The following is a 12,465-nucleotide window of genomic DNA, read 5'->3' on the forward strand; positions in this document are numbered from 1 at the left end:
AGAATCCACCTGCCAATGCAGGGGACATGGGTTCGAGCCCGGGTCCGGGAACATCCCACATGCCGCGGAGTGGCTAAGCCTGTGCGCCACAACTACTGAGCCTGCGCGCCTAGAGCCCGTGCTCCGCAACAAGAGAAGCCACTGCAGTGAGAAGCCCACACACCGCAACGAAGAGTAGACCCCGCTCGCCACAGCTAGAGGAAGCCTGAGTGCAGCAACAAAGACCCAATGCAGCCAAAAGTAATAAATAAATAAAGTAAATAAATTTAAAAAAAAAAGTTTTTGCCAGCCAGAGAATTACAGCCTGAGACTTGCTACCGACTCCATGCTTCGCAGGACTAGAACCACAGCTGTTCTTGGCTTTACAGTGGGACGTACACCTAGTTTGGGAAGGGAGTGGGCATAGGGGACCTTTTTCCTGGTAGATTGCTTAGTGATTATAAATCCACAGAAAAGACATTGGATGTCTTTAAGAGAAATTCTTGTAAAACTGTGCTAGCCATAGGAAACACTTCTCTCAAGGAGTGTAAATGCCAAATAGACTTTAATAGTTTATTGGAACTGCATGGGCAGTGCTGGGAATAACTTAACCAAGTTGCTCTTCAAACCCCATTTTAAACCCTCAGGTCTTTTGCTTGCATCATAGCCATCCCAGTGCTCTAGTAAATTGCCTCTACTAAGCACTGATCATTTTTATGATGTTCCTAAGAAGTTCCCTTTCCTTGATTCCACCACATCTTTTTTCCCAGGGAATATTTCCTAAGACAAGAGACTCTTGTTATCATTGTGTCAGCTCTTTAGTTCCAGTCATCAAGATTGCTTATCCAATGGAAGATTGGGAGTATGAAACATTAAGAACTTGAAATACTTAAAGTCCCATTATCTCAATAAAAAAATTGCTAGTGTTACCAAAGAGTATCTCTTGGCTCTACATGGTTATTGTCCTCCATGGTGATATTTCTAAAGGCTGAGGGATTTACTCTGTATATCCTTAACGTCCCCAAATGGCCTATTTGCTTAAATTCTTTTTAACTCTATTTGTAGTATTTATTTATAAATTTTATTTTTAAAATCTTAATTTTAAAGTAGTACTTCCTCAATTTAAAATTCAAGCAACATAAATACGTATAAAGTAAGAAGCAAAAAATTTACAAAATTGAGGTTACAGCATATTATTTCTGCAACTTGATTTTTTCACTTAATAAGGTATGGTTTTCATGTTAACAAATACAGATCTACTAATTTCTTTTTTGTTTTTGAGAACTACATTATATTCCATTGTATGGAATTATCCTGATTTACTTAGCCATTCCCATGTTGATTTACATTTTTTGCTATTATAAATAATGTTGGGTTAAACATTCGTGGGCGCTTATATTTCTGAACTTGAACAAGTATTTCTATAGGATAGAGCCCTAAAAGTGAATTTGATTGGTCAAAGATTAGGTACATATGAAATTTTGTTAGCTACTGCCAAATTGCCCTCTAGAAAGGTTGAACTAATTTATGAAACTTGACATCGGAAGAGATTTTATATTTCCCATCTACCTAATAAAGAAATGGTCCAGACCATTAATAAAGTCCTGAATATACTGAATCTAATTATAATTATATGTCTTTCTTTCCCACTAGATTAGTAAAGAAAAGAAGATACAGTCCCTGTCAATAAACAGCTCACAGTCTAGTAGAGGAGTCCACAGTCTTATCTATAATAGTGTTCTTTGCTATAATGCCTAGCATACAGTATGTACCCCAGTAAATGATTGTCATATAACGGAATTGTTTCTCTTTATTTGTCTGATAACTACTATTTGGCAGAACTTCTCAATTTGACCAACTTGAGCCAATGGGTAGTCTTAGAGTACAGACTCCCTTTCTATTTTAGGCATTGCCTCTTGGAAGAAGGAAGTTGTTGCCTTAAGTCTAAACCCTGTGACTGTTATTTGATTACTGCTGTTAATAAACTTAACATTTCTTCTCTTCTCGGAATATACAATATACAGAAATGGAAGGAGGGTGAGCCATTGGGAGCTTTACTCTACCATTATGCATTGCTCTAAAGGCTACCTCACATTTGCACTTAGGTCACAAAGCTTCTGTAACTTTAGGGTGAACCACCATCATTGAGAAGGTGGAACCTGGGATGTTGGGACATGAGAGCAGAACCGTGGGCCCCGGCATGCTATGTGTAGGACATTCATTCTTCTCTGACTAATCTCACTCAGCTCTGACCCTCCTGTTCTCTGTGTCTCTTCAGCACTTATGTATTCAGTCTGCACTGTATTAATTTGCACTTGTCTGCATGTTGCTTCATAAGTATTAAAGGCTTTTATCCCCTCACATATGTATTGTTTTGTGTCCCGAACTAAAGTATGAGCTTTTTGAAGGCAGAAACCATGTCTTTGGTTTCTTTTGTATTTCCCATAGCACCTTTTACTGTGCTCTGCAGAGAGTGGGCGCACAGTATATGTTGTGGAATGACATCCTGAGTGATCTCTCCCTGGCTGGGCCTAAGATTAAATTCCCTGAAATGGAACAGTCCTAACCAACCCCGGGCAGGTATTCTCCATCTGGCATGTTGGTTGCTTCTTTCAACTTGCTATCTGAAATGGCTCCCTTCGACATCTTTCCATCCAGAAAGTGGGACTTGGCATGGCTGATGGTGTGCTTGCTGTATTGTGTTCCAGGCGAGTCTTCGGACACCAGAACTGACCTGGGAGCGAGTGAGATCCCAAGTTGACCATGTAATATGGCCTGATGGCAAGAGGATAGTGTTGCTGGCAGAGGTAAGACCTGAGGCTGGAGAAGTTCACCCCTGACAGGAGAGACTGCAGTACCCATGTCTCCTCCCCCTCTTGTTCTCTCATACTTTCAACTCCTCTTAAGAATAAGCTTAACTACTTTACCAATGGATTTTACATCTAATTGTGAAAGGTCTTTTCATTCAGCAATTAAGAAACTATTTTGGTTCCCCACTTTTCACCAATTATCCTGTCTCTCTATGTCACTCTACAGGTTGAGTCAGACAATGGCTTATTACTGTGGAAGGAATTAATGGATAGAACCATTGCCACTTTGAGTGATGCTTATAAAGAGATAATGTCATTTGTGGGATGGTTTAATCAGGAAGCACAAAGTAGATATTTCTGACTGTAACTAAGATAATCTTAGGCAAACTCTGAGAAGGTCATGTCTTTGCTAATAGATTCCCTGTTTCTGAGTGTCCATTCCCCTAAACTGAGCCAGACGTGTAGTAGATACCCAGCTATGTATTGGTTGTGTGATTGATATTTCCCTTTCCTGGCTTCTTCTAGCTCAGCCCTACTCTTGACTTTCAGGCCACTTAGACTCCCATGTCAATGTTTGGCCACTTTTCCTTTCTTGAGAGCTTCTCTTTCCTATCCTAGATTTCTGACAGCTGTAACAATGCCCCCTGTTTTTACCTTAACACTTTCTCTTCTTCAGGGAAAGATACCAAGATTACAAGGGGGACAATAATACTTTCCTTGAGTTTTGATTTTCAGTCTTTTTTTTTTTAATTAAAGAAACTGAAAATGAAAACACTGTCTTCATCTAGAGGCCTTTAAATTTATTTTTGAGTCTTCTTCCTATTCTCTTCACTTTTTCTCACCTTCTCAAATACTTTAGGGCGTCTATAAAGTATGTACAGGAGTGTGTACAGGGAGGGGACTGGCAGGTTGTTAAATATTCACTAATTGCTTTAAAGTCAGCCCACTGTCTGGTGACTTATTTCCAGGTCCCATCTAGTAATTTTGGTGGCAAAAGCTAGCACCATAGTTGTTTTTGGCTACAATGGTTGAGCAGAAAACGTGGTCAAGCTTCCTAGGAAATAAAGTAGGAAAGAATGGCATTGGGGGGAAGGTTCTAGTCATTCTAACTCTCTGAATCACCCACTGGAAATACATGACTGCCCTTGAATTCAGGGGAACCAGGTTGAGGAAAAAGCACAGAAACCATCACAGCTTCCTAAGTCAAAAAATGTCTCCCATCACGACCTGGAGAGGTTGCCCTTGGATTTGACCAGATCATTGTTTAGGACAGTTTTCCGAAGGAATATCGATGCCTCAGAAGGAAGATATTCTGTTGTAGAAAGTAGAAAATTCAAGGGGAATATACCCTCCCTTGGCATAAGCCTCAGTATCATGTGACTATCTCTATTCCTTTTTACATAAACGCAGAGATCTTTTATCTTATTATCTTCATCAGATTTTCCAGAATTTCTTAACATTTCACTCAAATGTTAATCAGTTCATTACCACTGACTGAACACCTGCATTTTGTCCAGCATGTTAGTTGGGAAGTGTTTGGAAAATGGCTGTCGTGTTCTTCCCTCACTCCTCAAAGCCAGAGACTTCATCTAACCAACCCATTTGTGTGTTAACCTTTGCTTTCTAGGGCCGTCTGCTAAACCTAAGCTGCTCCACAGTGCCTACATTTGTGCTCTCGATCACTGCAACTACTCAGGTAAGGCCTCCAGAGTGGGGAAGCAGTGGGCTGGAAAGAGTCATTAGCCCATCAGGGTTTCACTTGATATGGGGTAGATTGCTATGAATGGCACGTCAGCATCCATTTCTCTGCTTTTCTAGGCTCTTGCCTTGATAGAACTCTACAATGCTCCTGAGGGTCGCTATAAGCAGGATGTCTACCTGTTGCCCAAGAAAATGGGTAAGCATGAGTTCTTCTATCCCAGTCCTTACCAAGTAGTTCAGAGTCAGAGGCTAAGGGAAGTTTGGGGGCATTATATTTCTTAGGGATAGAAAAAAGATATCTTCATCTTGTAAAGTAGGAGCTAAGATTCTTAGATTTCATCCACAGTTGATTTATCACGTTTTCCAAATAGGTTGTCCTAATGAAGTAAGGACATTTTGCTGTGATTTAGTTTACCTGCCTGTGAATTTTAAGGATTTTCCCAAAGTATCTATTACACAAGAAAAAAATCCCAAAGGAAAAAAAAAAACTCTTCCCCCCACAAGAAAGAGGAATCATCTCCTACCTTGTGACATCTGACTTACTCCAGTTCTAGGCTGCTAAGTAGCTCCTACCAAACTTTTCTCAGACCAAGAAGACTTTCATACTACACCTTCTAACTCTGACCCTGTTGCTTCAGGCCAAAGGAAAGACTCTGAATAGCTTCAGTTAAGAGTTTAGTTATGTGGCCATTTCGTATAGGAGAAACATTAAACTGTCTTAAATTTTTAACGAACCTGCTTCAAACACCTGAACTGATACCGTATGTTTATAAACTCCCAAGCCAAAGATCAGGGAATAAATCAGCTTCTGGTTTTGTTTTGCTTCAGCATTAGATGCACAGCAACTGTGAGAAGTTGACATATTATCCCTTTAATAGACACCTTGGAAGAATATAAAAAAGTAGAACAGTCCATAACTGAATGTATAATGAAGTTAGGGAGACCCAACAAATACATAGGAAATGACTCAAAATTCTGAATAAGCAATATGTATTCAGGTAAGAGAATGTACATAGAAACCCATAAGAGCTAAGGGTGTAGTGTCCTTCTCAGTCACTCCTTTCGGAGCTCCCCAAGTGTTAGTTTTTCTGAGTGACCTAAAGTATAAAGTACAAGGCAGAACTAAAGTTGGAGCTTCCTGTTTTTGAGTCCACCCACTGTCCCATCCTTCCTTTTAGACTCTAAGGCCTATTGCTTCTTTCATTTCTCACTTTTCTGGGGAGAAGGAAAGGTTCAAGGCTGAAACAGCTTGTAAGGAAGAAATGTTATGACTTTGGAAAGCACTGGGCTTAAGCTCAAGCAACCATTCCTTAGAATTGAGGTCCAGTGAGCAAAAGTTAAGCATTTTTCGTTCAGCTCCGAGAATTAGAAGGTGTCTTCCAACTTTTTAAGGCTGGAGAGAACAGCCAGACAAGAGGCAAGAATGCTTATACCAGGTCTTTTGTGATCTTTTGTTCCAGATGAGTATGTGGCCAGCCTACACCTGCCCACCTTTGATGCCCACCTGACCGAGCTGACAGATGAACAGGCCAAGTATCTGGGGCTCAACAAGAATGGGCCCTTCAAGCCCAATTACTACAGGTGCCTTGGACTCCCCATAAAATAGGGAAGCCTGAGTAGTGATGAGCTTCCTGCACTGGAATTGGTCTTTTCATCCATCACCATATTTACATGAACTCAGGAAAATAAACCCACTCCCACTCACTACCACCCCCAAATGATTCCTTGAGGCCTTCTCCAGACATTAAACAGTGTTCCCTTTCCTGAATTTGCCACTTCATCTTCTTGATTTGATGTTTACCCTGTATGGAGAAAAACTGGCCTTCTTCATTGATGTGAAAAAGCACCACATTTATCTACCCTCACCATACACTGCAGAAAAGTCCCTGCCTCCCCGTTATACCTTTAGGCCGGCTCTTCATGTCCCAGTATCCCCACAAGCTGATAACATCACAGTCTCATCTTTCTTTTTTCCTGCAGGTATTAAGTTCCTGTAATTCAAGCCAGAAGAAGTTTTAAGGAATAGAACTCCAAGTCTTTTCTCCACTCCTATACAGGAAAGAACCCAGCAAGCTGCTTCTCCAATCAGCTGCCTGCCGTGCTCACCCTATATGTTAGGTTATTTATTTATTAACCTAAATAATAAATGTCGCCTTGGCCCAGAGTGTGGTTGCTGTCCTGAGGGCTGTGAGAGCCGCAGAGGACAGGCTGAGGAAGGAAAGAAATGGGGTTCCCAGTGGATCTTTTGAGTCATTCCCCACTGACTCGGAATCCTCAGCACTGGGCATTGTTCTCTTGTCCAGGCTCAGGAGTTAGTCCATGGATTCCAGACTCCTCCTTCTCTGAGGTTTTCTGGAATAAATTTTTAGCAGCTGCCTTTCTCAGCTTTGGCCCTTCCCCAGGTGAGGCCTTTTGGAAGCCACTGAATTAACATGGCCTGGGTTCCCAGCCTTGACCATCACTATCATTGCCTTCTTTATAAAATGGAAGGAAGGAAGGAGTGTTGTGGCTTTGGCAAGATACACAAAGAACTCAGCTGTGCCTCTGTTTCCTGGGAGTCTCCTTCCTTACCCGGGACTCCTTCCTTCTCCTTGAATATTTATGTCCATTTTAACAATTTCAGGTTCCAAGAGGAATGTGCCTCTATTATTTCCTCAACAGCTCTGATGTTTATCAGACATTTGTTTTGCCCTCTTTCTAACCCAACTAGCCTCTGCTCAGGAAGTGAGGGCCAGCCCCACTGGGGCCCATAATTTTACTTCCTTGTCATTTAACTGGATAATTTCCCAGGAAGCTCCCTACAGATTGGCACTGTCTCAGAAAAGGAGGCTTGTTGTGAAACACTGCTTCCTGAAACTTCCTCCTATTGCCTAAAACTCCTTCTGAAACTGAGCAGGGAAAGGCTTACTTTCCAAGGGATTTGGGAGAGCAGGGCTTCAGAAATGCGACAGATCTTTCAGACCCACAACTCAACACCCTAAAGAAGCAGAATATATTTATTTGTCTCCTGGGAAGGGCTTTGCAGCTTAACTGGCTAAGCTATACAGAGATGACACCGTAAACTGAATCCAGATGATCAAAGCTAGTTTGAACGTCGTCAGACATTCATCCCTTTGGCCATTGCCATTGAATATGAAACTGAGATCTAACGTCTCTGCAATTTGGTCTGTGGTCTTTCTCCTCTGCTGGGATATCTTTTTACGTTCTGGCCATCTTGGGTTTCTGTATTCCAGAGGTAGTTTCTTGAGTAACTCCAACATTACAAAAAATTTGTAATGTGAGCAGCCTGAAATTTTGCGTCCCACCTAAGAGTTGGATTCCTTTTAGAGACTGACCTGTTGGTATTAAGGGTTCCATTGGGACCAGATTGGTTCTAAGAGTTAAAGTCTGGAGTGGTCCTAGGAATCTTGAATGAAATGAGTCCTTTTTCCCCCTGCTAACCCTGTTTAACACTCTCAGTTTTGTTTTTCCATTTTTCCCCTATCCTGGTCTGCCTCAAAGTCTCAAGACCAAGGTGACCCAAGGAAACACCAGACCACCCACAATCACCATAACCTTCCCACCCTAATTCTGCTCTCCGATTTCTACCTTCTCCAACTTCTCCTGGTCTTCACATATACCCACAGAGCTAGTCTGGAAGTGACCTTCCCTTTGGAGGTAGGGAGGTGGATCTTAGGTAAATGGTTGTTTGCCTCACTAAATAGTACACAGTCTCAGCCCATAGAATCTAGTTCCTCAGAGGCCGTATGTCTTAGCAAGTACTGGAAAAATGCCACATGCGTGGCTATATTCTTTCATGGAGAAGATCATAAATGCTGAAAATCCCACTAGGCCATTCAATTCTTCCTTTTGCCCACCCTGTTCTGGCTTTTGTTTTAATTAATTGGATCCCTTTAACAGAAGATTCAGAAGATGAAATTTGTGTCTCATCTTATATCCAGAGAAGATTCCATTAGGCAGATATCTGGACTCTAGCTTATTATGTTCTTAAGCCAAAGTCATAACCTGCTGTTTCTCAGCGAAGCCTGGCTGCCTGTGGAGCTTACTATGTGCTGATCCTGACAGGACATACTCTGCCTTGAAAATGTGAAGAGACCCATTCCAAATGAAAAAGAGCCACACTGGGCTTCTAGGTTAGGTTGCCCATGTTGCTACCCATGGTGAGGTATTTGCCTCTGAGTTTCAGGTGACCACTCTTCGTCTCTTTCTGGGGACTCTGTGTCATAACCATTAAGGAAAAGGAGGTCCAGGCCTCCTGAGTATTTGGGTTCTACCTTGGTGTTGGAATTTGGTCGTTATTCTTTCTGCCCGTGTAATCAGAACAAATGCATCTTCTTCCCTCGAGCTCTCACCTCAGATGCATCCTAGGTATCTGGAAGCATGGGAAAGAAGACTAATTAGCTCTTTATATGTGACCCTGGCCTGTGGGGAATCTTACCATTTTCTCTGCAGTGAATTTGTGCTAGTTTTCAAGGTTTTTTGCCTTCTTAATGGAAATACTGTTTTCTTTTTCTCATTAAAAAAAAAGTATCTGGTCTACCTTTCCTCTGCCCTCCGACCTCCTCATCCTCCCCTCCCATATGAGCACGGCTCCCCATGGCCACATACTCCTGCAAAGCTTTTTTGCTGCTTGGCTTTTCTCTGAACAGATCTGAAATTGCTGCTCCTGTGGTTTTCTCAAAATTAACTTTGTCATGGTTTTAAAAAAGAAATCAAAATGCATTGTTGCATTAAGCTTTTTTAATAAAGGAAAATTACAGGAAAAAATAGGCAACACCAGCAAATTATATGTGGAAAAGTTCTAAACTATATATACATACATATATATGTAAAATCATCTAGTTCTCATTGTCATCTTACTGAAAGGAAATAAAACCTCTAACGATTGCCATATCTGAGAGGCTCTTGGAAATCTTTATGTCTAAGTGATTGTATTAGATCAGCAATAATGAATATGTAATCTCAAAAGAAAAATAAAATATTCTTAAAATGGATTCTTGTACTGAGAGTATTCCTTGCTTCAGTGAACTAGGAATTTAGAGATGAGAGAGGCTTCTGGGCAACAGGCTAGAGAGCCTGCTGTAGCGCAAGGATGTGAAAAGCTGAAGCACTTACCAATAGGCATGTTTAAGTGTCCTTAGCCTTGAGTCCCTTGTTCCATGGTGGGTCATTCCACTCATAAATATCACCCTTCCCCCACTTCCCACCCCATTATGTGTATAAAGAACCTGCTTTCGTAAAGCGACTACTCTGGGGGAGTTGAGAAGTATAGGCTTAAGGCAGAGAAACTAAAGCTTGGATCTTGGTCCCCCAAGCCCTCTGTGTGCTGCCATAAGCTGGAGAGCACAAAAAGGAGCCTCCTGTGGTTTGGGACCAAAAGACCCTGACTACAGGACCTGACTATGACATCCAACCAAAGAGAAGAAAGAAATGAATCTAGCAGAGAATTGTCTCTAAGTCAGGTTTTGCCCGAGTAAATCATAACCAGAGGATGAGTCCAACTGCCTGTTCTTTCTCAACTACCAGTAGAGTAGCCATTTTTGAGAAATAGCTACTAAAGATAGCTACTTTCTTTAGTTGACAACCTAAACAAGTTCTATATCCTGTATGCAAGATGTTTTCTTCCCTATCAGAATCTCATGCCACTTTGACTTCTGTTTGTCTAAACTAAGGGCCACAGGGCTGGAATAGCCTGGGCAATTGGTAATGGTTCAAAGGTGGCCCATTCTCAAAGGAGAATGCAGCAGCTAGCATGGAGCCTGTAAACCAGCTGGCAGGATTTGCTCCACTACAGCAAGGTTGTTTTGTTGTGTTTTTTTGCGGTACGTGGGCCTCTCACTGCTGTGGCCTCTCCCATTGCAGAGCACAGGCTCCGGACGCACAGGCTCAGCGGCCATGGCTCACGGGCCCAGCCGCTCTGCGGCATGTGGGATCCTCCCAGACGGGGGCACGAATCCATGTCCCCTGCATCGGCAGGCGGACTCCCAACCACTGAGCCACCAGGGAAGCCCTACAGCAAGGTTTGACTCCTCTTTTGTGTAGGATGGAAACTTGAGTGCCTCGGTCTTAATTTCAGATTCACAGGGTAATCCCAGGCTGCCCACTGCTGTGCAGTTTCTCAATCTCATGATGTGGAAAGAGCTTGGAGTCAGGCTGACTTGACCAGCTCTACCATTTACAAGTTGTGTGACTCGGCCAAATTATATAACCCTTCAGAGCCTCAGTTTTCTTGCCTGTGAAATGGATAATGCTTATCTCCTAAAGATTTAATGACCTGATTTAATTTTTAAAATACTGCTTACAGACCCAGCAAACACTAGGTACTACATAAATATCGATTCCTTGTCTCAGCCTAGGGCCCTACAGCCTGAATTGCCTCATTACACCCACATGTGCTCTTTATAGGGCAAAGAGGGTATTCTTATCCTTTTTCTGTTGTACTATTTTATCCTGGCTGCCCGATACCCTCAAAAACTAGGTATTTTAAGACTTCCTGCAATCTTATTTTAAAGCTTTTTCAATGCCAGGTGTTATCTATATAATCACATATCCAAGCAACCTCTGGATTAAAGTGGAGTGCTTATATGGGGAAAGGGGTATGTTTGGTCCTTGTAACTATACCTATTTATACCTCTAGCCCTCTGCCAGCAGCTTCAGAATACCTGAGTTTGGGGACAAGGGAAAGTGGTAGTGTAGGTTTAAAAATAATTCCACACTGGAGCCATCTCTGCAAGATGTGGACCAGTCCCTAATTAGCTCCAAGGTATATTTACGGGTACCTCTGTGGTCAGTGGTGTTGATGGCTGTCACTTCTTTGTTGACAAATAAGCTAAAAGAAATTGAGTGTGTGCCAATTACATGGCCCAGAGTTTCAAAGTTTTCAGTTAATCTGTTGTTTCTTGTTACTTCTTCCAGTAGTTGTTTCCAGATATCTTCCTCCTTATGATAAGCTCTGAAAGTCTGGGCCTCTAATGATTAGATAGATGTCTGATCTTTACTGGCTCCCATTCTACTGCAGTGTGGAAAAGATACTGGATTGAGGTCTCTCCCCATGTTGATTCTTTGCAATCTCCATAGCACTGCTTTTTTAAACCCCATCTCCCAAAGTGAAGCCAGATGGAGCTCTAGGCTCAGCAAATGGCTTTACATAAAGGCCAGAGGGGACTTGAGAGCTGTTGTCCTCAATTCTACTCCCAACTGAAGATTACTCTGCTCCCTTGGCCCTAGGGATAGGTTGGAAAAAGAACAAAACCTCAAAAGTAGCCACGCTGTATGTCACCATTGTTGGGGATCCTCTGCTCCCTTGGCCCTAGGGATAGGTTGGAAAAAGAACAAAACCTCAAAAGTAGCCACCCTGTATGTCACCATTGTTGGGGATCCTGATGATTGACTAGGCTCACAAAAGAATATGAAGTTCTGGGCTTGTCAGTCCTAGAGCTCTGACTGCTTAGGAGGAGATATACTGGGAAGAGGGAAGGTAGAAAATAATTTTATTAAGAAGCCCCAATGGGTTGTGCTGTGGCAGGTTTACCACACTGAAGCAGTGATGAGCTAGGTGTGGGTTGTGAATTTTAAAGCAGAGTATGAATCTTTAAGAGTTTAACAAAATTATACCCTGAAAAAAATTCCAAAATCAAATAGTTTAGGCCTTGAGCCAGAGACTTTCTTAGAAATTCATATCAATTCAATTCTGTTTAAACCAGTAGGTCTCAACCACAGAAGATTTTGCCCCCTGCAACCCCACCCAGGGATATTTTGCAATATCTGGAAACATTTTTGGTTGTCACGGTTAGGGGGAGGGTACTGCTGGCATCTCGTGAAGAGAGGCCAGGGATTCTGCTAAACATTCTACAGTGCACAAAACAGCTCCCCACGACAAGACATTTTTCAGTCGACAGTACAGAAGAAACCCTGTGTTAAACACACAGAAATGAGCAATACACAGATGAACAAAAGCTACTCTCAGAGAGCTTAT

At 42.1% G+C, this 12,465-nt stretch overlaps 1 protein-coding gene across 1 annotated transcript in view; it reads left to right on the forward strand.

Annotated features, from left to right (window-relative positions):
- AHCYL2 (adenosylhomocysteinase like 2) overlaps positions 1 to 6,624 on the forward strand; it is a 165,361-nt gene extending 158,737 nt beyond the window's left edge. The window contains exons 13-17 of the mRNA XM_065883394.1: positions 2,688 to 2,786; positions 4,417 to 4,485; positions 4,608 to 4,686; positions 5,951 to 6,071; positions 6,471 to 6,624. Of these exons, the coding sequence (XP_065739466.1) occupies positions 2,688 to 2,786; positions 4,417 to 4,485; positions 4,608 to 4,686; positions 5,951 to 6,071; positions 6,471 to 6,477 (375 nt within the window). The 3' untranslated portion in view covers positions 6,478 to 6,624. The remainder of the gene's footprint in view (positions 1 to 2,687; positions 2,787 to 4,416; positions 4,486 to 4,607; positions 4,687 to 5,950; positions 6,072 to 6,470) is intronic.
- Positions 6,625 to 12,465: the final 5,841 nt, after the last annotated feature.

Source organism: Phocoena phocoena, chromosome 9 (assembly GCF_963924675.1).
Source record: "Phocoena phocoena chromosome 9, mPhoPho1.1, whole genome shotgun sequence".
Classification (NCBI taxonomy): Eukaryota; Metazoa; Chordata; class Mammalia; order Artiodactyla; family Phocoenidae; genus Phocoena; species Phocoena phocoena.